Raw genomic sequence first — 25317 nt, 5'->3', positions numbered from 1 at the left:
ATAAACTAATAAATAATTGTTAAGGGGAAATTAAAATGTGAAATGTGATTTTTAATGGTTTCTCATCTCTCGTCCAATCAAAGCGTTGAGGCGCATACTCCGCCTTCGTCCCAGTCACGTGACACGAGTTTGGGAAGATGGTCGAAGTTTGTGCTTCCTTCAAGTAAGCTCGCTATCAAAACAGTCAGCCGAACAAGGGCTGGGACATTTCTATAAGGTTGACAGTTTGCCCTCTCGAGTCTCTCCTGGAGTGCGGGTAAGAGAGCGAAACCATTAGTTGGCGAGCTGACGCTGGTATTTTGCCTTTTGACAGCCGTGGACTTTTGGGTTTGTGCCATGGTGGTGACACATGCTAGCAGGCTAGTGGCTAGCTGGGCTGTAGCAGGCAGGCGGCGAGCTTACGTTCAGCGTGTTTTCCGGGACTCGGCTCGCATACCAGAACATAAAATATTCTCACGGGGTGTTTATCGGTGCACTTCCTCATCTTGAAGGAAATAACAAGCCGTGGCTTTACACGGCGTTAGCTCTTCATGCAATGCTAGTTGGACGAGATGTTATGGCAGCCTGCTTGATCTATCGTGCACAACAAAGATCTTCGGCCGATTAAATATAATCAGTAATAAGATTACCAACCTTGCATGTACGCCTGGTGGATTTGTTAAAATAAACAGCTAATTTTACACTTGCTGCCAAACGGAAACCCTCTAAATATACCGAGTGCGTTGGTAAACCGAAACCGAGATTGAAACGCGTTCAGTTTATTTACAGAAACTCTTCAGTACATAAATATAAGATAGACCAAGTAAAGCCAATATTTTATGAGAGGAAGAGTTGTTTGTTTAACCTGACAGGGTTGTCTGATTAGGTTTGTTGCTCCTGTTGCTCACAACAAAATATACAGTAGTCATATTTTCAAGGTGATTAACGTGTTGCGGATCGCCGTTGTTTTTCCTAACACTTCAGAACATACAAAATGTTTATTAGAACGTATATCACATGCAATGTTGGATTTGACTCTGGATATTTAAAATATGGACTTATGTGATAGAGCCCAGTTTGAGACTTTATTTGCTGTTTTACTTTTTTTTATAAACTTTTTTTAAAAACAGGTTTCTACTGAGGTTGTTTTCGAGGCGGATAATCTGGGAAGCAATTTGTGGCACAATTTATTTTTGCAATAGACATACGTAATTTTACATTCTCCTCTGTCCCTTGGTATTGGCCACTGAAATACACAATTTGTTATGTGTGTTTGCATTTCAAAAGATGGCATACTTGTGTTTCCATAGATTTTTGTCTTGGAAATGAAAATGACCATGGGAAAATGTGAATCCTAGGTGAAGCCTGTGCAGAAGATGGAATAGATGAAAATGAATTTTAATACAGAATTAAAAACTTTTAGTTGGCTTTCTGGGTTTTGAACTGGATTGTGCTTGAATATCATGGTATGAGAATTAACATCTATGCTATAAATGTAATTGCCGTTTAAAATGTAACAAAGACTGTCATGTACACGCAGACAAGATATGATGTGTCATTGTGATCAATTCCAATAAATTATTGACTAAGCAGAGACCAAAGCTGTACCTGAAGCTGTAGTTTACCCACTCGCTGTTCACGCGCCCAGTCAAGACAAGCGGCATCAAGCTACAACGTCACGGAAAGAGTTGTGCCAATCATTCATAAATGTACCATAAGCCTAAAAATAGAGCTACAGTAACATAAATACATTACAGTCAATAATAATTAACTTAAAAACAAAATTCTAGAGGGTTTTTTGGTCTCACTATTTGACATTCTGAAAAACACATGTATATGACCAGAATAAGCATTTTGTAGCCGCCTTTTTAATCACTAAAGGTCACCTGATTAAAGAAGTAAAACAAAATGCGGATGGGTAGAGAAAAAGAAGTTCAAATAAAGCTAACAGGAAAATAGCAATTAAATAAGTACACACCAAGCAATATGCAAAACATGCTTTACATTCACTATGATGGCTTTTAATCTCTGATCACTATGGTTAGTCATTGAAAGGAGACATTTGTATATTTTCCACAATTATTCCAGTTCTGAGGTATTTTAACAATGTTTAATCTTCATATGGTTTTGTCAAGCTACCCTCACTCAGGCAGTGTTGAGAAGGCCGTTTTTCACGCTTATATGACACTGCTCCCCACTGTTTCATGAAATTCCAAATCTACAATCTTACATCACAATTCTTAAATTTCTCAATGACCCACTTACAGACATATTTTCATAAATTTCACAGTGTTCAAAAAAATTGCCCGTGTAATTTCACCCTTGGTGGGTGGACAGGCGGTCAATAAACTTAGCTGTCTGTATACAAGAAACCAAAATGTTTGTTTTCCATCATATCCTTTAAAGGTAATAAGTATTTCTTCCTTACCCAAGGTCAACACACATCACCTACGTCAATGGTCGTAGTTCGAGCTTCCACTTTACGTTTTGACTAGCCAGGACACCTCAATGTTTAGGGTATGTGTAAGAATTATTACTAGATTTATCATACCGTTTAGCAGTAGGATTAATGCTTAGGCCTTGCAATGAAGAATGCTTTGCTCAGCACATGAATATTGTCGGATTAAAGTTTGCGCAATGGAGGATGCTTCAGATCGCAATGAAGACTTTCTTTGCTGGTGCACAAAGAGTTAAAATACATACATCTGCTTTGTTTAAGTTACTTCTCTTATGTTAAAGAATGTCCTAATAGCAACAGAAGAGGGTTCCCACTCTGGGAGGAAACCTCACCCAGACTGCTTGGAACAAGATTGCTGAAGGCTGTTGCAATTGATTGATTGTTGAACGTTTTTACTTACACATGTATATCGTAATTTTCACTCCTACATGCATACACATAAACAAACAGGTTTCCGCCCCCCCCCATCCTTCAGATTGTAACCGTTGGTAGGGACCACCTAAATATAATGAAAAGAGAGAGTTCGCGGAAGGCTGCTTCAGAGGATGATCAAGAATTTTACATTGCAGTTCTTCGTTTTCCTCGAGGCTTTGAGCAAATAAAAAAACTGGTGTCTTTCTCTCTTCGTTGTTTCATATTACATCAATGTCACAATTGGATTAACCTGACAGTGAGCCTTGGTGAAAACAACAACAAAAAAAACCTCAGATGGCTACATTCCAATACTGTGCCTCATTAGAAATCCTCACTTGTGTGCTCCAAAGTTGCAGTAATGGGAAACACCTTTGGGTTGCTTTCAGGGCTGCAGGCTTCATCCCAGCCCTATGTCATGGCAAGTGAAGTCGCCAAGGCGGGCAGTTCCAATGGGTACCCTATGAAGGCACAGTTACAAATTATTGGTAAGTTGTGTATTTGTTGCATTTATTTACTTTTGTTCTACATTTAGCCTTCAGTTGAACTTTCAGTCGTACTACTTGAACTGAGCCATTGTTTGTATTTATGTTTGCAGTCATGTCCTACCACAATATAATCCTGCACAGTATGAAATGAGTTTTTAAGAATTTCTCAAAATGTATCATGAACTTGTGCCAAGTTGAATCAGAATGCTTCATTTAAACGCATGGGCACAAGTCTTTGTGTGTTAGCGGTTCCTTGGTGACTAAGTGATCTTGTGACTGTCTACCTTCCGGGCTTTCTCATGCTCTCTGTATTCTTGTTTCAGTGTTATCAGCAAAACTGAAAGAGAACAAGAAGAACTGGTTTGGTCCCAGTCCTTATGTGGAAGTTATTGTTGATGGCCAGTCCAGGAAAACAGAGAAATGCAACAACACCCACAGCCCCAAGTGGAAGCAGCCACTTACGTTGTAAGTTAAGAAAGGATGATCACGGATTGATCTATGTTGAGAGGAATACTAATGCAAGGGATTCACTTGGTGTAATGCCTTGAATTTCAGCATCATTTTAAAAAAGGCCATTTTACCCAGCATTGATGAACATTTCACCCAATTAGTCACTGTGATGTTGTGAATGTCAGCAATCTCTTGTGTTGTCTCCTTAAATACTTTAGGACTTCCTCCCTGCAGTCTAAGGGGCTCACACTTTAGACCATGCCTACAGGGGGTTACAGTTACAAGTGATATATGATGAAGTGAGACGATGCGTCCATGTGTCCCGGGACAAATTTTTTTGCCTTCTGTTTTCATTGTCAGAAGTTGTGAAGTGTACCAATGTATGGTGGAATCTCCAAAGATTTGCTTATAAACTTCGTTGCCATCATAAAACCATTATTAACAATACTAGCAATGTTACAGGTTTTCTGTTCTGAACTTACTGTGATGAAAATATAAGCGGAAGTTCAGATATTGTTACAAATATAAAACACGATCTAAATACTGTCAAATTTTAAAGCTGAACGAAAAGGGTAATATGTTGTCACTGATCCACCTCATGCATTAAACTTTCTCACTATAAAATAAAATCATCCACTAATTGAATGTAAAATATTACATTGACACATAATCTTTCATGAGTGATAGGTATCGTCGGCTGGAATCCTCTCCTTCCAAAAAAACACACTTTGCAGAAAAGCAAAAATCCAAGTTTTTGCAAACCTTTTTCAACATTTGGAAGGTAACTAGAAGCTAATGTATCTTCATTTTTACCCTTGCATCTTCTCATCAAACATCACAAAAAGATGGGTCAAGTTATAGAAAAAATAGTCAGCTTTTATTTCACCGACTTTAATATAAGTGAAAGTAATTCAGTCAAAAGTCTTACAGTTAAGAAAATAAGTATTTGAACACCCTGCTATATTGCAAGTTCTCCCTCATAGAAATCATGGAGGGGTCTGAAATTTTCATCGTAGATGCATGTCCACTGTGAGAGAGATAATCTAAAAAGAAAAATCCAGAAATCACAATGTATGATTTTTTTTTTTAACGATTTGTGGGATACAGCTGCAAATAAGTATTTGAACACCTGAGAAAACCAATGTTATTTGGTACAGTAGCCTGTGTTTGTAATTACAGAGGTCAAACGTTTTCTGTCGTTGTTCACCAGGTTTGCACACACTCCAGGAGGGATTTTGGCCCACTCCTCCACACAGATCTTCTCTAGATCAGACAGGTTTCTGGGTTGTCGCTGACAAACACGGAGTTGCAGCTCCCTCCAAGGATTTTCTATTTGATTTAGGTCTGGAGACTAACTAGGCCATGCCAGAACCTTGATATGCTTCTTACGGAGCCACATTTTGGTTGTCCTGGCTGTGTGCTTCGGGTCATTGTCACGTTGAAAGATCCAGCCATGACCCATCTTCAATGCTTTTACTGAGGGAAAGAGGATGTTCCCAAAAATCTCACAATACAAGGCCGCGGTCATCCTCTCCTTAATACAGTGCAGTTGTCCTGTCCCATATGCAAAACAACACCCCCAAAGCATGATGCTACCACCCACATGCTTCACAGTAGTAATGGTGTTCTTAGGATGGAACTCATCATTCGTCTTCCTCCAAACACGGTTAATGGAATTATGACCAAATGTCCCATTTTAGTCTCATCTGACCACAAAACATTCTCCCATGACTCCTCTGTATCATCCAAGTGGTCATTGGCAAACTTAGGACGGGCCTTGACATGTGCTGGTTTAAGCAGGGGAACCTTCTGTGCCATGCATGATTTCAAACCATGACATCTTAGTGTATTACCAACAGTCACTTTGGAAACGGTGGTCCCAGCTCTTTTCGGGTCATTGACTGGAGAATGACATTCGGTTTTTACTTGATGAAAGTGGGTCATTAACAATGATACAACATCTTTTTGTTGAATTGTCGACCTGCGAACAAGAGGTATTGGTTCTACATGCAGTATATAGTTGAAGATTACCTTGTTGTGCCTTAGGGGAAATCGTTTGGTTTGCATCCCACGTCCTGGACGCACAAAAATTATGAGTGATGCAAAAACCTTGATAAATGTGCATCCACTGACCCATAACTTTAAATTAAATTAAGCTTTATTTTGTTGGTCAAAAGTTGCATTTTGCACAACAGAAAACATTGAAAACCAAAATGGCAAATCAGGTTTCCTGCAGAAACTGTTCCAAAGATGGAAGACAACAGAGGCAGATATGACAAAATGCCCCTAAGTCACCATTGTGTAGTTGCGGATGGGAAGTGTCTGATTGAGAAGTACCAAGACATCGATTTGGAAAATGACAAACAGAAGAGAGAGGGTAAAAAAAGAGAGCTAAAAGGGGAAACTCAAATTTTCATTTTTTTTTAAGTTCAAGAATTGATTTGAACAAAACTTTCTCTTTTTATTTACTTGCTCTTATTGTAAATTGTAGCGTGACTTTTATTTGTTAAAAAAAAACATTATTCAGAGGTTCTTCTATGTTTGATTAGCATGGAAGAATTTATAAACGTGTACAAGTCTGTATTATGCTCTAATATCACAATAATAGTGGCATATAAAAAACAACACTAATTTATCTTGAAAGTTTTTGGGAACTATATTCTATATATGTATATATATATATATATATATATATATATATATATATATATATATATATATATATATATATATATATACACACACACAAACAGCTGAAAAAGATTACATAGTAACTGCATTATAGCAGAACTGTGAAGAAAAAAAACTGCGATGTAGTGAAGGACTACTATGTTTGTATTCTGCGATGATAAGTTGCAGGGATTCATTGTTCCAGGGCGAGTAGTCATTGTGAAGACATGTACATCCCAGGAGGCATTAGCTCCAAGTGTAAAATGATCAATGATTGCTCAAAGCTATGTAACCAAACGGTATAAGTAACCATTGAAACCAATTGAAAATGACCAGCTATTTGTTCAGAGACTCAGCTGGAAGTTTTATTTGATATTCATTGAAGGGTGTTTGCTGAGACTTTTTGTTTTTGACAGGATCGTGACTCCCTTCAGCAAGCTAGTGTTTCGAGTGTGGAGCCACCAAACCCTGAAATCCGACATCCTGCTTGGCATGGCTAAGTTGGACCTCAGTGCCACACTCAAGTCTAACAACATGAAAAGTGAGTGTCTGGTCTCATTCTTGATTGATTGATTTTAAAATGATGCATAGGACTTCAATTGGAATACGGTATATAACAACTGACATCCAGACTTTCTAATGTATACACATTTCCCTGATCGCCATCATCTAGTCTCTGACGTGGTGCAGACCATAAAGCTGTTTACAGACCGAGACCAGACCGATGTTGTGGGAGACCTTTGTGTCTGCTTGGATGGTATGACGGTTGACCCCGAAATGTTCGCCAAGGCTGAAGTCGACCATCAGAGTGAGTTGGTAGGGTGGACACGGAGAATATGAACATAGATTGCATGAAAAATTGCAAAATCACAAATCCGGTTTCTTTCCACATTCCAAAAACATGCATGTTATGAGCTTCATTGAAGATAATAAATTGTCCTTAAGTGTGGACATAAGTTTGAATGCTTCTTTGTCTGTATTTGCCCCGCAATTGGCTGGGGACCAGTGGTGACTAGTCCAGGATATTTCCTGCCAAACGTCAGATGGGACAGTTTCATGCACAGCCATAATTCTAGTTAGGATAAGTGGTATAAAATATAGATGGTTTTCCACCTGCAAGCTTGTGAAAAAAAAAATACAAAAATTTAGCCCAAGTCTACTTTGTAGGTGAAAACACATCATCAGGGCTGCATTTTGCAATGGCTTGTTGCATCGTAATTGCAATAAAGTGCAGTTTTGTATACAGTGCCTTGTGAAAGTATTCGGCCCCCTTGAACTTTTCAACCTTTTGTTACATTTCAGGCTTTGAACATAAAGATATAAAATATTTTTTTTTATCAAGAGTCAACAACAAGTGAGACAGAATCGTGAAGTAGAACGGAATCCATTGGATATTTTAAACCTTTTTAACCAATAAAAACCTGAAAACTGGGGCGTGCAATATGATTGCATTAATACTTTGTAGTGCCACCTTTTGCTGCAATTACATCTTCAAGTCGCTTGGGGTATGTCTCTATCAGTTTTGCACATTGAGAGGCTGAAATTCTTGCCCATTCTTCCTTGCAAAACAACTAGAGCTCACTGAGATTGGATGGAGAGCGTTTGTGAACAGCAGTCTTCAGATCTGCCCACAGATTCTTGATTGGATCCAGGTCTGAATTTTGACTTGGCCATTCTGACACATGGATACATTTATTTGTGAACCATTCCATTGTACATTTACCTTTATGTTTTGAATCATTGTCCCGTTGGAAGATAAATCTTCGTCCCAGTCTCAGGTCTTTTGCAGACTCCAACAGGTTTTCTTCCAGAATGGTCCTCTATTTAGCTCCATTCATCTTCCCATCAATTTTAACCATCTTCCCTGTCCCTGCTGAAGAAAAGCATGCCTAAACCATGAGGCTGCCACCACCATGTTTTACAGTGGGGATGGTGTCTTCAGGGTGATGCGCTATGTTGCTTTTACGCCAAACATATCGTTTTGCATTATGGCCAAAAAGTTTGATTTTGGTTTCATCTGACGAGAGCACCTCTTCCACATGTTTGGTGTATCTCCCAGGTGGCTCGTGGCAAACTTTAAATGAGACTTTTTGTGGATATCTTTGAGAAATGGCTTTCTTCTTGCCACCCTTCCATAAAGGCCACATTTGTGCAGTGTACGACTGATTGTTGTGCTATGCACAAACTCTGCCACCTCAGCTGTAGATCTCTGCAGTTCATCCAGAGTGATCATGGGCCTCCTGGGTGCATCTCTGATCAGTCTTTTCCTTGTTCAAGATGAAAGTTCAGAGGGACGGCCGTGTCTTGGTAAATTTGCAGTGGTCTGATACTCCTTCCATTTCAATATGATTGTGAGCATAGTGTTCCTTGAGATGTTTAAAGGTTTGGAAATCTTTTTGTATCCAAACCTGGGTTTAAACTTCTCTATAATAGTATCTTGGACCTGTCTGGTGTGTTCCTTGGTCTTCTTGATGCTCTCTGCACTTTAAACAGAACCCCAAGACTATCACAGAGCAGGTGCAAAGCATCTCTTCTCTTCAACAGATGAGTGAAGCCAAAAGACTACTAGTTTGTGGTGATAATGTCAAGATATGATACACTCTAACTATAAATTTGGCCATCGTGGAAATGATTTAAACTTAATGCATCAATACTGTTTGGTATTTACTGTCAACTGTTTTCTATGTTCAACAACTCGTTGTCATTGATACATTTTCTGGTCTTCAGATCTATCAAACGGAGAATCTCATCCAAATGGAGAACATACCCCAAAGTATGAAAAATGCTTTAATTTTTTTTTTTAAGTCCTGAGCTCAGTTAAAGTTGTACTTTATTCATCTGCTGCATCTCTCTGCACCCCATAGACACAGCCGAGACAGTTCCCCGGCTGTAGACAGCGTTGAGCACCGCTCGTCTCCCCGGAGTCGAAAGTCAGGGACCGTCTCTGGCTCTCCCCTGGTGTCTTCAGGGAGTGGGCGGCCACTACGGCCACCCAGACCATCCAGACCTCCTCCTCCAACCCCACGCAGACCCACGTCTTCACCAGGTCTGTCATTTGGCAAGTTAAGTTTGTACTGTCTTTTTTATGTGTCATTGTTCTCTACAAATGACACGAAATTGGGGAGACCTACCCTGATAGTCTGGGTATTGCACAATGTCAGGACTGATTTTCAAAACATGACAAAACAACATGTTATTAATTTTAATTAATTGTGTTTGGGAGACATGTTGTAGTGCTGATTCTCCTGGTCACATCTCTGATTTAAATTGTTCCACAATATAAAATGCAATGGACCTTTCCGATGGCGATCTTAAGCTCCGCCCCTTAGCCATGTCCCACAAGCTTTCATAATGGTGATTGAACAGAACATGTTTGAAGTTGATTCTCTATCGCGTATTTCAGATTATATTGGGGTATGTTTTTTGCCAAATGCGTCAGATTTGTCCCAAGAGAGTTCTACATAGAGGTCTCAACTATTTCACACAAGGATATGTACACGGAATTAAGATTTTGGACAGCGTACGACGCAATGTCAGTTACAGCCAAATGTTGCCGATCAATGCAAAAAAGTTTGATGCCTCACAAATTTCATATCGAAATCCAACAGGATAAAATAGTGGAATTGGACTTCGAATGTAAAGCAGAGTGAATACTTTTTACTTGAAAAGATCACAAGTAATATTGTAGTCTTTATAACTGAGTGGGTATATTCACTTGACTTGGCTCGTAATTGAACTCAGTGCTCTGTCCTAAAAGTCTGATGTGATACAAATGGGCGAATAGACCTTTCTCTTCCATGACATTGTCCATTTACATATCCCTAACCCGACTCTTCGGCATAAACCATTACACACTTCATTCAGCAGGTCAGTAATATACTAACAGTGAAAGTTGTTCTCCTGCAATGTAGAAAGCCCTGATAATAATTCAATCAAACTCAGAGAAGATACTTCTCCCTCACTTACCTTTGAACATACAGCCTAGTGTTTGTTGATATTGTCCACATTTATTTGTACGTGTGCTCTTCCGCGAGCCTTAATCCATCGTAGACACTTCATCAACTGTTTTAGGCTCTGGAAAGTGAATCAACCGGGCCCCTTGAACACTAGCAGGATAACTCTCATCAGAATTGCATGTTCCCCAAGCGCATCTGAGGATCATTTTCTTCGTAACATTGACTTTTCCAAGCGCACGCTCCTGACAATCAGCATTGCTTGTGGGACAATACGGCGAGTGGGGTGTGTCAAGCCAGGGGTTAAGACAATCCAGATCCACTTTAACAATTGTTGTTATGGCAGTTTCTTATGTACATTTCATCCGGATCCTCACCCAATCCAAACAGTTTCTTCGTTACATCCACTATCCCTCAGACCAACTTTTGTGAAAAGCTTTAATACTTTATATGATCATCATGATCATGATTCATATAATCAAGAACTAACTCCTAAGACGAAAGCGAGTATTTGAAGTTTTTTAAGTGGTGTTAGTGCTATAAATATTCACACGGAAATATTTTCTCTTTAATTAAATTGCTGAAGCAAAAGAGAAGCTCTGTTGTTGGGCAAGTGATTTATGATGATTGCTATTTATTCCTGATGGTGTTTCCTTTTTAAACAATCATCATATCTGCTTCCTTGTTTGTTTCATTGCTGTGTCATCTCTTTTAAGGCATCAATATTTTTATTGGCAACTTAAGAGTTTGTAGTCCAGTGGTACCTTGACTTAAGAGTTTAATTTGTTCTGTGACCTAGCTCGTAGTTCATGTATATCAAATCAATTTTCCCCATTGTATTAAATTATTATAAAATAATAATACATAAAAATACAGTAATAATATCTAATAACAGATATATATATATATTGCTGTTATACTAATAATTAAAAGACATTAAAAAAACTAAGTTATGTCTATTATACAAAACTAATATGCAGTGAAAGAAAATCTAAATTAATAAACAGATTTTATGAAGTGTAATTACTGGATGTCAGTAAAAACAGAAAGTGACAACTGTAGTGTTGTATGTGTGCCTTTCAAGCGTGTGGCATAGTCAGTGACTCATTTCATACGTGTGTCTTTCATTATTTATCTTTTAGTATAGTTTTATTACTAAATAAATACGTTGGGACTCGTACAGGTATCACTGTATTTGCAAATAGATTCAATGCAATGGTATACTGGCTTGTAATCAGAAGAGTTGAATCTGTCACTACTGTTCACCAATTTTATTTGTGGCCCAGCTAGAAAGCACTTTGTGTGTTTATACCACAGTCTGTGTTAACTTAACTGTCCATAGTTGTTTACAGTGTTTGTACAAACCAGTAAAATGATCAGACATGTTGTAACAGGTATATTTTGTGTGTTTCGCCCATACATTTATTAGCATGACTATTTCATCAGAAAACACTGCAAACATACATGTGCATTAATTTCATTTATTTGTGAATAAAACTCCTGTCAAAGTGTTACTTGGATCATGCAAGTATTTTGTGCTTGACTTGAAAGTTACCGGTACATTAAGTGTCAAACTGCTACACTGCAGAAGATCCTTGGTGGAATACTTTTTAATCTACTTTTACAATTTTCTATTCAGTGCCACCTTAGACTATTACACTGGGTGAAAAAGCCAAAGCCAGTTTTATAATTTAGTCAACTATTACACAAAGGGGTTATTATAATTTCAAACCTATGACCATTTGAATTTCTTTAACTCAATTAACACTGACCAACTCCCTCTCTGCTTAGCATCTTCCAGCAGTAGCTCTACACCGGCTGAAAGCAGCAATGGTCAGTCTGGTTCAGAGACACCTGTACGTAATACTGTCCCGGGGCCCTCAGCAGCCCCAGACTCCAGTCCTTCGGTGGGTTCAGACAGGAACACTGTATCTTCAGCATCTAGCTCTGGAACTCCAGCAACCAGACAGCCGATGAGCAGCATCAGCCCTGCTGTCTCATCCCGGGTCCCTGCGGTCAGCTCTGGACCTTTGCCTCCAGGGTGAGCTCTTCTTTATTTTGCTTTATACATGGTTTCATGTCATTAGTCAAGTGAAATTATAGTTTAAATGTAATATTATTGTGGAGAACTTTTAATGGAAGCAGACTGAATGGAACTAATAAGGCAGTTAGCTTACTTAGCTTAACATAAACACAGAAGCACACAACTTTGTGGGGTCAGTCATCAATATTCTTAATGTTTGATATTGTGTTACTTTATCTGTACATAACTAAATTGCTTGGGACTGTTCTGTTTTCTGATGTTGGGGTTATCCCAAGGACCGCATGAGTTCTCTGTGGGTCTGTTCTAAAAATAGTTCACCAGTGGAAGTTCAAATCCTGATACTGTTACAATGATTACATCAGCATTATTGTGAGAAGACCTTCACATAATCATTGGATTCTCTGAGATGAATTATTAAGAATATCCATCCATCCATTTTCTTTGCCGCTTGTGGGTCGCGGGAAGTGCTGGAGCCTATCCCAGATGTCAACGGGCAGGACGCGGGGTACACTCTGAACTAGTTGTCGGCCAATCACAAGGCACATAGAGACAAACAGCCACACTCCCAATCACACCGAGGTGCAATTTAGAGTCTCCAATTAATGTTGCATGTTTTTGGGATGTGGGAGGAAACCGGAGTGCCCGGAGAAAACCCACGCAGGCACGGGGAGAACATGCAAATTCCACACAGGCAGGGCCGGGATCGAACACGGGTCCTCAGAACTGTGAGGCCAACACTTTACCAGCTGACACACCATGCCGTATTAATATATTATGAGTAATTACAGCTAATTTGCTCTTTCAGAAGCGTATATCAAAGTGATATCCAGTCAGTACCCATAAAGTAGCGTTTTCATTGTTGACCCCTAGTCTGATGTCGTTTACTTGTTTCTTTCTAGATGGGAGCAGAGGATTGATCAGAATGGCAGGTTATATTTTGTTGACCACGTAGAAAAGAGAACAACATGGGAGCGCCCTGAACCCTTACCTCCAGGGTAAAAACTCCTTTCTACAATTTAAACCTCGTCTTTTTCTGTTTCTAATATTTCTTTTGGTTCCATGTCAGAGCAAAAGCACAGTTGATTTTCAACCATTTTTTTCCACTTGTATTCAGCCATTGCCTTCAGCTGGCTAAATGTTGTCTGTGAATAAAGGTCTTCTTCTGTGAGCTTTCCCATTATGTTGTCCAGACCAGCATCTACATTTGGACTGATCGACAGTCCATTGAACTGAAGTTCTAAGATCTGTCCGCTGTAGTTAGTGCTTGATCAGATTGGTTATTTGTCACTTTTTCCTTAGCTGGGAACGTCGTGTTGACCAGATGGGCCGCGTTTACTTTGTTGACCACATTACGAGGACCACCACCTGGCAGCGTCCCACAGTGGAGACTGTTCGCAACTACGAGCAGTGGCAGCACCAACGCAACCAGTTGCAGGGCGCCATGCAACAGTTCAACCAGAGGTTTATAATTGGGGTAAGATGTAGTACTGTAGTTTAAAGATCTTGATGCAGTTATTCGGACTCTTAAAGGTCAAGTGTCGCCAAACGGATGATTTTTGGTATATTATTAATTAAAAACCTACAGCCAATGTGGTCCCATCTGTTTTTTACCACAAAACATGATTTTGACGTATACAGCTTTTTGTAACTGTGTGTTTCTTTCGGCTTGTCCCTTTCGGGGTCACCACAGCGTGTCATCTCAGATGAACGCATATATATGTTTGGCACAATTTTTACGCCGGATGCCCTTCCTGACGCAACCCTTCTCAGGGAGTGGAGGCCCCAGTGGGATACGAACCCACAACCCCTGGTTTACCAAACCAGTGCTCTAACCACTGAGCTACGGGGCCTCACAGCTTTTTGTAACTCCCGTCATGAAAATCAGAAGGGGCGTCGGAAAAATGCGAATATCTGTTGTTCGGGTTCCATAGTAGCAGGCACTGTGTGTTTTCAAGGCGGAAGTGACGATGACGTCAAGGACAGAGGACGCGACTAATATGGCGACCACTTGGATGTCGAGGGACACTGAATTGCGCAACTTTGTGCATGGATGACGCGCTCTCCGCTCACTTTTTTTTTCCGTATAGACATTGAAGTGAATACTGTTAGATGTATTACAATATCTATTTTGGAATGTTTATAGGGATGTCAGTCCCACTTTAAGTACCCCTGTTTCCTTAAAAAATAATTTGTCAAAAAAGGCCTCAGTGTTGTTGAATTTTCCTCATTCAAAATGACTCTTCTTATGTAGGGACAGGACCAGGGGGCAACTACACAGAATAAGGAGTATGATCCTCTTGGACCTTTGCCAAATGGATGGGGTAAGATTTCGCAGTAATGATAATGTTATCCTCATAGCAGGAGTCCTCTTTGAGATTTGATTTACATATTGGAAGTGCCTGTTGCAACATCTTAGAGCTCAGAATTAAACTATCCAGTGCTATAAAATATCAGAGTATGTAACCCAGCAGACGTTTTTCGATGGAACGTAGTAGGCAAAGTCCAAAGTCCATGCAAAACTTTGACCCTTAAGCAGCAAATAAGAAGAGAATTCACCAATCTTATATTGCATGCATGTTCAAGTTTTTTCCCAACAAATATCGCTTTGTACAGACCAGCAAGAACATTATTTGAACAGTTTAAATGAACATTGTGGAAATCTTTATAGTGAAATGATGCTTTTTGTTGACTTATGGTTTTGTTATTTGATTTTTGTCTTTTCTAGAGAAGAGAACAGACAGCAATGGGAGAGTGTATTTTGTGCATCATCCTACACGGTCAACACAGTGGGAAGACCCTCGGTCACAAGGGTTAGTTTTTGTCTTTTGATGTTCCAGCCCTGACATTTTACCTTATATTCCTATTAAGCTCATCATTTTTTTTTATTTTTAATTCAAATGTGCCTCTTTTTAATGACTGCTGTTACTTCGTATCACTTGGTTTTCTGATTGCTGCATTGTCATTGTGATGCAACCAAAAATACTCACTACCTCTTTGTCTCATTATTTTAGGTTGCTCAATGAGAAGCCACTTCCAGAGGGATGGGAGATGAGGTTTACTGTAGAGGGTATCCCCTATTTTGTAGACCACAACCGAAGAACTACGACCTACATTGACCCTCGCACTGGAAAATCCTCACTGTACGTCCTCCGGCAGTAACAAAACTCAGATACGGTACCTGTAGTTTTGTGTCACATATCTTGAGATTATGCATAATGTAACAGGCAGGATAAAGAGAAACAACTAATTCAGAAGTGAAGCATGAATGCCACCTGGTCTTGTATGTTATGATTTTGGCTGATGAAATTAAGCTCTTTTACGATCACACTTATTACGGCTCAATCGCGTTCGAGATATGATATATTTACATCTATGATCTAGAGTTTTTGTTTTAATTTATGTTTGAATCATATCCTAGAATGTTTCCAATCAGACAGATTTCCAGTGTGTAAAATATTCGGTAAACTCAGTGAAACAAAGAAAAAAAATCAAATATATATATATATATATATTTTTTTTTAGCATAGCTTGTCTTTAGATATTCCCTTTTTAGCCAATAAGGGGGGGTTTTGGACCAGTAAACTTTTGAGGGGAAAAAAAACAAAAGTTGAATTATGAACTGAATTTTGAATTAATTTGTGAGGAAAACAAACTTTGCCACCACTGATCAAGGATTCTTTCACATCGCAAGACAATGAAGAAAATAAGTATTTGAACACCCCGCTATATTGCAAGTTCTCCCACTTAGAAATCATGGAGAGGTCTGAAATTTTCATTGTAGGTGCATGTCTACGGTGAGAGATAATCTAAAAAAAATAATCCAGAAATCACAATGTAAGATTTTTTTTAAACAATTTGTGTCATACAGCTGCAAATAAGTATTTGAACACCTTTCAGCTAGAATTCTGACCCTCAAAGACCTGTAGGTCCGCCTTTATAAGTCCATCTCCACTCCATGTATTATCCTGAATCAGATGCACCTGTGTGAGGTGCATAAAGATACCTGTCCAACCCATACAATCAGTAAGACTCAAACTTGTAACATGGGCAAGACCAAAGAGCTGTCTAAAGACAGCAGAGACAAAGTTGTACAACTCCACAAGGCTGGAAAGGGCTACAGAGAAATTGCCAAGTACCTTGGTGAAAAAAGGTCCACTGTTGGAGCAATCATTAGAAAATGGAAAAAGCTAAACATGACGGTCAATCTCAATCGGAGTGGAGCCCCATGCAAGATATCACCTCGTGGGGTCTCGATGATCCCTAGAAAGGTGAGGCATCAGCCCAGGACTACACGACAGGACTCTGTCAATGACCCTAAAAAGAGCTGGGACCACCGTTTCCAAGGTGACTGTTGGTAATACACTAAGATGTCATGATTTGAAATCCCCTGCTTCAACCAGCACATGCCAAGGCCCATCTTAAGTTTGCCAATGACCATTTGGATGATACAGAGGAGTCATGGGAGAAAGCTTTGTGGTCAGATGAGACCAAAATGGAAGATTTTGGTAATAATTCCACTAACTGTGTTTGGAGGAAGACGAATGATGAGTTCCATCCCAAGAACACCATCCCTACTGTGAAGCATGGGGGTGGTAGCATGGTGCTTTGGGGGAGTTTTTCTGCACATGGAACAGGACGGCTGCACTGTAAGTAGAGGATGACCGCAGCCATGTATTGTGAGATTTTGGGGAACAACCTCTCTCCCTCAGTCAGAGTATCGAAGATGGGTCGTGGTTAGGTTTTTCAACATGACAATGACCCGAAGCACACAGCCCGGAAAACCAAGGAGTGGCTCTGTCAGAAGTATATCACGGGTCTGGCGTGGCCTCGCCAGTCTCCAGACATAAACCTAATAGAAAATCTTTGGAGGGAGCTGAAACTCCGTGTTTGTCAGCGACAGCCCAGAAACCTGTCTGATCTAGAGAAGATCTGTTTGGAGGAGTGGGCCAAAATCCCTCCTACAGTGTGTCCAAACCTGGTGAACATCAACAGGAAATGTTTGACCTCTGTAATTACAAACAAAGGCTACTGTACCAAATATTAAAATTGTTTTTCTCAGGGTTCTTTTTCTCTCACAAGTGGACATGCACCTACGATGAAAAATTTCAGACCCCTCCATGATTTCTAAGTGGGAGAACTTGCAATACAGCAGGGTGTTCAAATACTTATTTTCTTAACTGTATATATTCCAGGGTTAAAATCAAAATCACAATCATTTTTTTCCAATACTGTGCAGCTTTCCATCAACTTTATGTAGTTACATCTCTTGCATGTATTAAATTATTAAGTACTTCTCTCCCTTCCAGAGAAAATGGACCTCAGATCACCTACGTCAGAGACTTCAAAGCCAAAGTACAATACTTCAGATTTTGGTGCCAGGTACGAATCCAAACAGCAGAAAATTTATTAAATTAATAATGGATTAAATTTTGCAAACACTAAAGATCCCTGAATTCTGTCAAAAACAGGAGTCCCATCAAAATTAAAATGTAGGTTGTTGCGACTTTGACTTGTCCCATGAGGGCTGGCCAAAGTAAGTCGTTGCAATGATTAATTTGACGCAGTTTTTAAAGGGTGTGCTAAGTTCATTGCATATAGTAATTGTTCTTGTTTCAGAAACTGGTGGAAAAATCCCGTTCACAGTCTGACTCCTTAGTTCTCAAAGCATTATAAATTACATTACATTATAAATTACAGCAACAAAATAAATACAGACCTGCTCAAATTATAATCACCACAATTCTTGTTTTATATTTTTTCCCTTCCTCTCTAGCAACTGTCAATGCCTCAACACATCAAGATCAATGTGTCACGAAAAACTCTGTTTGAGGACTCCTTCCAGCAAGTAAGGTGGCTCACAGAGATCTAATGGCAGAGAAGCCACCAAGTTGTTTTGCATGTTTGTAACAAGCAGTAGTAATTTACCTATACAACAATATAAGTTTGTGAGTGTATTTCTTTGCCAGTATATGGCACAGTGACCATGTAAAATAGCCACCGTGGAAAATCATGTCCTGATGATAATGTGGCTGCTGGGCAGAAGTAAATGTAGCCTACATCTTGGTAGAACCAGGAAATAGGAGCCCATCGATGCTACCTCCACTCCTAGGGAGAATTATTCAGAGATTGTCTGTCTTTGACTCTGTTCAGTCATCACACGAACCGCTATCATGTATCTAATCATGAATCTAATATAATAGATCTGGATGCTGCTGTTGTAAAACAATTAATTCACTCATCAATGCAAAAATTCCAACATTATAGATAATGAGCTTCAACGCTCAGGATTTGCGTAGAAGACTGTGGATTATCTTCCCTGGAGAAGAAGGCCTTGACTATGGAGGTGTTGCCAGGTCAGTACAAAACAGAAATGAGTGGATAAGCTTGTCGTCAGTGCAATATAACACCGTGCATACGTAGTCAGTGTATTCTATGGGCCGTATTTTCCTGTTGGTTCTTAGCGGTTAGTCTTCATAGTTTTTTTGTTGTTTTTTTTAAACGTGCCTGGCTTGTGCACCCTCAACTATGAGCCTTCTCCCTTTCCAGATTTCAAACACACCCACCGTTTGTAGCTGCAAAATTTTTTTACGCAGCCACCAAAAAGACACGCCTCGTTAAAATCTGAATCTGGTTAAAAATCATGGAATATGGACAAGTCCTGAAACTTTTGAATATTATAAATCCATTTGGAATCACTTTAAAAATGGAAATATCTTACCAAACAGATGTTGCCAGTTAGATGCGCGCACAGCTCTGTTGAACCCGCTATACTTTAAAGGATAATGTTTTTAATTCAGTATGAATTAAATTAAACTAATTTAGTCAGAGTAATAGTAGTCATTTAATACTGTGCTTATGACTGAACATATGTTTGAAGATCCATCAAAAGATGGCGTGCCTGCTTTTCTGTTGGTCATTGGTGCCCTACAATCTTCCTTTTGCCACAGACCATGTGAATTACTTTTAACTTATTTGATGATAAATTAGACAGAAATCCAGTAATCAAAATTGGTAAACATAATTGCCCAGCTGTAACCCGCTCCGTTAGCATGAGGCAGCTGCCGATGGGCATTTAACTGACTCAAATTGTTCAATATTATGTTTTACCATCATGGGCCGCTGTACTTACTACAACCTCTGGAGCGCGAAAGAGGAAAAAGTAATTTAAGTCCACGAGAATGTATATGCAGGGCTGCAGTTGATAGCAAATGCCCTCATTTTAGGGTTGCTTGACCCAAGGCCACCTTGAGTTATGACTGCATGAGTAGCAAGAGTTGAGTGGAAGGGAGAATGCCTTTTTGCCAAAAGAGCGCAGCGGTGCACCGCCTCTGGTTTACGCACAGAGGAGAATATGACCCTATATGAATCAAATGTGTGCTGCACTCAATCAGGAGTTAAAGGGAAATTCCGGTGGTTTGGATTAACAGTGTATTCAATAGGTCATGTCAAATTTACTGTACCTTGACAATGTGATGTTAATCCTCTCTCAATGTTTTTTTTTGAAAGATTTTTATCGGCAATTACGAATTTTCATGGGTGCCGCCATTTTGGCAAGTCACAGGACCTACGTGCGCGGATGTGACATAATAGGCGCGGCAACAAAGGCTTGCTTACGTTGGGAAACAATTGTAGCGGAGTCTGACCGCGTCATTCCCATCTGGAAAAACCATCCGAATATTCAATATTATTTACAGCCACAGGTTCAAATCTGTATGGACGTATTCCCCCGTCTTCTCGATCAACCGATACTGCTATTTCCTCATCAAATGAGGATAAATCCGAGAAATCAGCGCTGGCTACAATTGTTTCCCAACGTAAGCGAGCTTTGTTGCCGCGCCTATTATGTCACATCCGTGCACATAAGTCATGTGACTCGCCAAAATGGCAGTGCCCATGAAAATTTATAGTTGCCGATAAAACTCTTTTCAAAACACCATGAAATGGGAGAGGATTAACATCACATTGTCAAGGTACAGTACATATGACATGACCTGTTGGATACATTGTTAATCCAAACCACCGGAATTTCTTGACTATCACATCAAAGGAATTCAAACAGATGAATTTTAATTATTTGTGTATTAATGTTATTAAATATTTAATTAATGCATTGTATTAACTTGCTGGCAGTTACCATTGATTTCGTTTCTTTAAATTTACGGTATATTATTATCGCCGCAAGGAGAATCTCTGAATCTTTTTCTCATTTGTCCCCATTTCTTACAGGGAATGGTTCTTCCTTTTGTCTCATGAGGTGTTGAACCCCATGTACTGCCTGTTTGAATATGCTGGAAAAGAAAATTACTGTCTCCAGATCAACCCCGCCTCCTACATCAATCCTGACCACCTTAAGTATTTCAAATTCATTGGCCGCTTCATTGCCATGGTTAGTCATCATTGTCTCATATCACCTAGTATTGCGCATCAAAGATGATGGAAAAAATAAAAATAAACTCCTCTGGTATCAATTGTTAGGCACTTTTCCACAGCAAGTTCATAGACACAGGATTCTCGTTGCCGTTTTACAAGCGCATCCTGAACAAGCCTTTGGCCCTCAAGGACCTTGAGTCAGTAGACCCAGAGTTCTATAACTCCCTCATTTGGATCAAGTAAGTTCCGAGTACTCCTTGCTCCATGGTGTTGCTGTATGTTAATATTTGTGTACAGGGTTCTCCTGCAGTATTTGCATTTCATCTTTAGTGCCACCACTATAATACATATTTTTAAACATTATTTAATGGTGTTTTACAAAATACCTATCCAATGCATTCCCCTTCCATGTGGAAAGAAGAGCAACCGTTGTCAACTTCTGTCAGTCACAGCTCACTGGCAGACTCCCTGACATCACACGCAGCATACATTTCTTACACAAAGAAACTACAATATGTATGGTACATGACCAAGTACTAGTAATAGGAGTAATAACAACATGTCTTTAGAAAAGTAGAACATATACAATTTCTCCATCACAGATTGTCACCTACTCTATTGCGGCTGTGCCAGGAACGTATGTATAGGTCTTGGTCTATGTTGTGATTGTCTTTACTGCCCCGTAGGGACAACAACATCGAAGAGTGTGGCCTGGAAATGTTCTTCTGTGTTGACAAAGAAATCTTAGGGGAAATCACTACACACGACCTGAAACCTGGCGGTGGAGACATCCAAGTTACGGAGGAGAATAAGGAGGAGTACATCAGGTTGACATTGATGGATTATGATTTTCAATTATGCCTTCTGATGTAGTTATGAAACTGTAATAAGGCTGGATCTGCACCTGATAGATGGGAGGAGGTAGTTCATATTTGACACTCATGTTTCCCATCCTGTTGTGTCAAATGCAATGTTTCTGTCCCACTAACAGACATTTTAAACCGTTCCCAGCTCTTTTAATAAGGTATTTGATATTGTTTAGTCAAAATGAACAGGGATACACAAGGATTAATAATTACAGGATGCTTCATAGCCCTTTCTAACTGTAGTTAGAAACCTCTGTTTTCTGTGCTGTGCAGGTTGGTAGCAGAGTGGAGGCTTTCCAGAGGAGTGGAAGAGCAGACCCAGGCATTTTTTGAAGGCTTCAATGAGGTCCTCCCACAGCAGTACTTGCAGTATTTTGATGCCAAAGAGCTGGAGGTATGGGCACCAATGTAGAGAGCTGCATTGTTTTCAGGATACAATTATGTTAGAATTCTAAAAACAAATAAACAATGAGAACATCCCTCCATCCATTTTCTTTGCCACTTATCCTCACAAGGGTCGCGGGAGTGCTGGAGCCTATCCCAGCTGTCAATGGGCAGGAGGCAGGGTACACCCTGAACTGGTTGCTAGCCAACTGCAGGGCACATGGAGACAGACAACAGTCACACTCACAATCACACCGAGGGGCAATTTAGAGTGTCCAATTAATGTTGCATGTTTTGGGGATGTGGGAGGAAACCGGAGTTCCCGGAGAAAACCCAAGCAAGCACCGGAAGAACATGCAAACTCTACACAGGCGGGGCTGGGATTGAACCCTGGACCTCAGGACTGTGAAGCCAACGCTTTATCGCTGTGCTACCGTGCCACCACAATAAGAACAATTGTAATTTTTTTTTTTAAAGCCCCAAATGTTGACAATGCCATAGACATTTACTTGATTGTTCCTTCATATTTTTTTCATAAATTAAATACAGCATCAGTTATAAGAGGTTCTCCATCCATGATTTAAAGATGTCCTTTTTTGTCCTTGCAGGTGATGCTGTGTGGCATGCAGGAAATTGACCTTGCTGACTGGCAAAGAAATACCATCTACAGACACTATCCCCGCGGGAGCAAGCAGATCATGTGGTTCTGGCAGGTTAGCATCAAAATTATAATGAAGCTCTGAAGAGAGATGACCTTTTCCGCTCGGTATACAACTTGATTGAGATACCTTAACATTAACAAATTCACACACACAAGCCACCTGTTTTACGTGGTGCTTTGTTGTAATTCTGGACATGAGAGCCAATTCAATGGTTGTATCGTATTAAATCTGCCTTTACAATTATATGTTGTCAGAATTATTTATTTAAAACGTTCATAATTGTTGTTTTTAGGGTACAGTGGTGTAGATCTGCACTGCATCCTTCTGAGATCTGTTACTACACTAGTCTTTTGCCAAACATTTGGTGAAATGCATCTTTCTCTGACCATGTTGATCAAAGCTAAGCATTTATAAAGGCACAATACTTTATGGTATGTCATTCATTTGTATAAATGTACGTAATGTATAGGATCTTTTCTTTGCAGTTCGTAAAAGAGATGGACAATGAGAAGAGAATGAGGTTGCTACAGTTTGTCACTGGTACCTGTCGTCTGCCCGTTGGAGGCTTTGCTGACCTCATGGGTAACGTTTTTGGGCATATTTTCAAGTTGGGCACGTCGGAACTTTCCACACATGGAAGTCTTTGCTATTCACCCTGTGCAAAACTGGCTTAATTAGGCTGGTGTTAACGTTTGAGGGAGAGGCTAGCAAAAACAGTTTATTTAAAGTGAAATTGTGAGGGCTTTAGTTAAACCTGAGGAGAGAGTTTACATTTTATATTTTTCGAATGAGTTGGTTAAATACTCCATTCTGTCCCGTGCTTCATTTTACAGGGAGCAATGGTCCACAGAAGTTCTGTATTGAGAAGGTGGGAAAGGAAAACTGGCTTCCCAGAAGTCACACATGGTAAGTTCTCACATGGAGGTAGCGCTTCATGCACTACACACCTTAACACATACTTGGTCATCCAACAGACACACACGCAACACACAGCTAATGTTAATCTGTGCGACCAACAGAACTCAGTGCAGCAATGGTTACTTATTGGCTTTGAAGTGGTGCGCTTATGATGCCACAAATGGGGAAAATGCAGTTCGATTGCTTCTGAAGTTTTAGGAGTATTATGATTGGTCTTTTTGCCTTTAATTATAGTGAACTCCTACATATTCACAGTTTTACATTTGAAAATGTGTATTTGTAGACAACATTCTCTCACTGGAAAACCTGCCTTTTTTGCTGTTATGGTGCTATCATGAAGCATCTTGGTCTCAGGGAATGTTGAATATGTTGAATTAATTTGAGGTAGTTAATTTACGCAAAGCTAAGGCTGTGTTGCTACCTAGTGGCATCTCTGGACATGTATCAACCTTTGGTGATGGAAGGAAGGGTCAACTACACTGATTTCGTTATACACGAGGGCACCATTCTGCTGTTTGCGGGGGACTAATTTGTAAAAGAGAACCTTGATTGTTTGCATTTCGACATTTGGCGTCCCATAACGGGACAAGCTGAAAGGGAAAGAAGAAGAAGAAAAATAAAAATATTTTTTAAGTACACTGCATATAAATGGAGAAATAGCCTCTGTGTTAACAATGGTGCTTGTGCAAACTGGCTGAGAAGCACGGCACATGTTCATTTCGCAATGAGGCAGAAATGTGTATTTATTGCATCTACTTTGAAGTTTCAACAGATTGGACTTGCCTCCTTACAAGAGCTACGACCAGCTTAAAGAGAAGCTGATGTTCGCCATTGAGGAGACGGAAGGCTTCGGACAGGAGTGATATTTTGCAGCGGCTGTGGTGATGAAATGCCAGGTATCGGGATCGAAACCGCCGGGTTGAAATCGGGGAGCCTTCCTATTCCATGAGTCGGCAGGTTCCACGCCCGGCGGTATTATATTTATTACAGCCACCGCCAAAGGAAAAGCTTTTAATTAGAAGTCTGTCGAAACCAAAATCCCCCAAATTTATCCTGGACTTCAGAATGGGTGCCGTATTATGTAGGCATGGGAGTGTTTTCCACACCATCTTAGCAGCAACGTATCACTGGGAGGTAACGTTGCAGTCTTGTCAAGTAGCTAATTCGTCAAAGTAGTCATTGCTATGATAGTTTTTCGGGGTGAAAAGTGGGTAAAGAGTCATCAAAATTAAGAAGATTATATTGTTGGCTCTTAATTAAAATACATCCACCATGATGATTGTCACTTTTCTCACCTGTAGCTCTCCCGCTAACAAGGTTTTTTTTTAAAAAAATTAGATTTGTCTCTCATGTCTTTAAGAAACAATAACAAAATGATGCTACGCATTAAACCAAACCATGGTGCTAGCGCACTCATTTGGGAGATGATCCTTGAGAAGCAGCCCTGAACGGCTCCATGATTGTCACCATCGTTAGCAGTATTTTTCGTGTCGGAGGCTTACTGCAATGGCAGCGTTGGGGAAAAAAAAAAGTCCTAGTTTTATAGGACCACTGTGTGAAAGTTGTCGTTTTGAGATTAGGGAAATAGGTCGTCATTGATACTAGTTTCTGTTTTCTGGTATTGTTTTTTTTTTTTTTTTTTTTTTTTGTCAAAAACATGACCT

The 25317-nt window shown here is 39.8% G+C and overlaps 1 protein-coding gene and 1 non-coding gene across 3 annotated transcripts; one reads left to right on the top strand and one right to left on the bottom strand.

The window, feature by feature from the left end:
• Positions 1-98: 98 nt before the first annotated feature.
• On the top strand, positions 99-25315 carry itchb (itchy E3 ubiquitin protein ligase b). 2 transcript variants are annotated; one of them, XM_061801228.1, is made up of 24 exons: positions 99-256; positions 3238-3336; positions 3660-3801; positions 6873-6997; positions 7130-7264; positions 9184-9229; positions 9321-9502; positions 12201-12450; positions 13353-13448; positions 13753-13927; positions 14705-14774; positions 15179-15263; positions 15465-15593; positions 17760-17832; positions 18227-18298; positions 18718-18806; positions 20680-20839; positions 20929-21062; positions 21510-21650; positions 21963-22083; positions 22682-22786; positions 23221-23317; positions 23569-23641; positions 24417-25315. In XM_061801228.1, the coding sequence occupies exons 2-24, from the start codon at positions 3267-3269 to the stop codon at positions 24514-24516; spliced, it is 2670 nt and encodes an 889-aa protein (XP_061657212.1). In that variant the 5' UTR covers positions 99-256; positions 3238-3266; the 3' UTR covers positions 24517-25315. The 2 variants fall into 2 exon arrangements, with proteins under 2 accessions (XP_061657212.1, XP_061657220.1); XM_061801236.1 differs by lacking the exons at positions 23221-23317; positions 23569-23641; positions 24417-25315 and adding an exon at positions 23028-23210.
• trnat-ggu (transfer RNA threonine (anticodon GGU)) lies at positions 14231-14303 on the bottom strand. The gene has a single exon. It is a non-coding gene; the product is annotated as a tRNA-Thr (tRNA).
• Positions 25316-25317: the final 2 nt, after the last annotated feature.

Source organism: Syngnathoides biaculeatus, chromosome 2, assembly GCF_019802595.1.
Source record: "Syngnathoides biaculeatus isolate LvHL_M chromosome 2, ASM1980259v1, whole genome shotgun sequence".
Taxonomy (NCBI): Eukaryota; Metazoa; Chordata; class Actinopteri; order Syngnathiformes; family Syngnathidae; genus Syngnathoides; species Syngnathoides biaculeatus.
This window is presented reverse-complemented; position numbering and strand designations above follow the sequence as displayed.

Excerpts from the sequence above, each read along its gene's own strand:
- itchb (XM_061801228.1), top strand. The coding sequence starts at position 3,267 with ATGGCAAGTGAAGTCGCCAAGGCGGGCAGTTCCAATGGGTACCCTATG. Across the intron at positions 7,265-9,183 it reads GGCTGAAGTCGACCATCAGA|ATCTATCAAACGGAGAATCT; the intron begins GTGAGTTGGTAG and ends TCTGGTCTTCAG. Across the intron at positions 23,642-24,416 it reads CTTCCCAGAAGTCACACATG|TTTCAACAGATTGGACTTGC; the intron begins GTAAGTTCTCAC and ends TCTACTTTGAAG.